General features: G+C 34.2%; 1 protein-coding gene across 1 annotated transcript; it reads left to right on the top strand.

Annotated features, from left to right (window-relative positions):
• The first annotated feature begins 417 nt into the window (after positions 1–417).
• Positions 418–1,306, top strand: LOC120142811. The gene is made up of 2 exons (XM_039157306.1): positions 418–926; positions 1,125–1,306. Exons 1-2 carry the CDS (start codon positions 418–420, stop codon positions 1,294–1,296), a joined length of 681 nt encoding a protein of 226 aa, XP_039013237.1. The 3' UTR covers positions 1,297–1,306.
• Positions 1,307–1,846: the final 540 nt, after the last annotated feature.

Here is a 1,846-nt window from a genome sequence, read left to right as displayed (position 1 = left end):
GATATTTCTTTTTTTTCTCGAGATTTGAAATATATTAAATAAGTTTCATATATGTGAAATGGATTATAATTTGGACACACACAAACGTAATAAGCACTTGTAAGTTGAATATGTTGGAAATAACAAATATAATTCATATGGTAATTTAATAAGTCAAGATAAAAGTGTAAGTATTTTAATAATGATCTTTCTTATATTTTATTGATATCTTTTCCCTATATATAGCTCAACTCATGTTGCAGCCAAGATATCCCTCAAAAGTGAAGTGAAGACAATTGGTTTCTCTGCAATCATGGCATCTTTTCTTTCTTTTTCCGCTTTGTTTTGCATTCTTTTGGTAAGTTTCATTTATTTTTTTTCATATTTTTCAAAAGCTTTTGCTCGTTGATGAAGTTAATTAATGGCATTGACTGATAAATGTTTTCTCAGTCGGCTGAGACTATTGCAGCAAGAAAAGCGCCAGACACAAAATGGACAGTTAAAAAGGAGGACCAGCCCACGGAGGAAGCACTTAAACCAACAGAACATGAGTCTTTTGTTAAGGATTTCGATCCAAACCGTCCTCAATTTCCTCTAATTTACTACTCAAATAAAGATAGTAAGCCTCGACAGCCTGTCCAAAATGATAAATCTTTTGTCAAGGATTTCGATCCAAACCGTCCTCAATTCCCTCTTATATACTACTCGAAAAAAGATAGCCAATCTGAGGAGCCTATAGAAACTGATAAATCTTTTGTCAAAGATTTCGACCCAAACCGTCCTCAATTCCCTCTAATATACTACTCGAAAAAAGATGATCAATCTCAGGTGTCTACAGAAAATGATAAATCTTTTGTGAAAAATTTCGACCCAAACCGTCATCAAATCCCCTTGATATATTATGCGAATAAAGATGGTCAGTCTCAGGAGCATGTTGAAAATGATAAATCATTTGTCAAAGATTTCGACCCAAACCGTCCTCAATTCCCCTTGATATATTATGCGAATAAAGACGGCCAATCTCAGGAGCATGTTGAAAATGATAAATCATTTGTCAAAGATTTCGATCCAAACCGTCCTCAATTCCCCTTGATATATTACTCCAAAAAGGATGGTCAATCGCATGAGCCTGTAGAAGATGGTAAGTCTTTTGTGAAGGATTTCGACCCAAACCGTCCTCAATTCCCCCTGATATATTACTCGAAAAAAGATGATCAGTCTCAAGAATCCGCAAAAACTGATAAATCTTTTGTTGAAGATTCTAAATCGATGCTGTCAGAGGTTGAGAAAGCTTTTGTTAAAGTTGTTAACATATAGATTAAGCAATGTGCCGAATAAGTAGAGAATGGTATGGAAGAAAGTGGCCTCATATGTGGAGAGAATGGTATTGGAAAACTAGTCTGTAACTTGTGTTATGGTTGCTTCCATGCAGCACCCTTATGTCATAATAAAATTGTCCCCTGTTCAATTATATTTAGTCTCTCTTAAAGATTCAGATCGCTTCATATCAATCATTTGATAAAATTTTCTCTAGTAATTAACAGCATCCCTTGTTGGTAAAATTATTGTAAAATGAGAAGTTAATACCAACAGGATAAATAAAGGAATAAATTGAACAAAAAAATAAAACATTGTGTTGGGGTGAACTATACTACCTTAGAAGCAGATTCGTCCCGATTGTTGTAATCGCTTCACTGAATAATGCCATCAAGATTAACACTGTCTTTCTAAGAAATCGTACACCCGAAGTTTAGAGTGGACAATGGTGATATTGCTACTCTCAAAAACCAGAACTTTGAAAAGAAAAAATAAGCTTTGAAAAGCGGAGAAAACGTACAGTGTAAATAAATTTCTGAGGTGATTTCAA

The sequence above is a fragment of the Hibiscus syriacus genome, unplaced genomic scaffold, assembly GCF_006381635.1.
Source record: "Hibiscus syriacus cultivar Baekdansim isolate YM2019G1 unplaced genomic scaffold, ASM638163v2 tig00110831_pilon, whole genome shotgun sequence".
NCBI classification, from domain to species: Eukaryota; Viridiplantae; Streptophyta; class Magnoliopsida; order Malvales; family Malvaceae; genus Hibiscus; species Hibiscus syriacus.
Note: the sequence above shows the minus strand (reverse complement) of the source record. Positions and strands in the feature narration are given on the sequence as shown.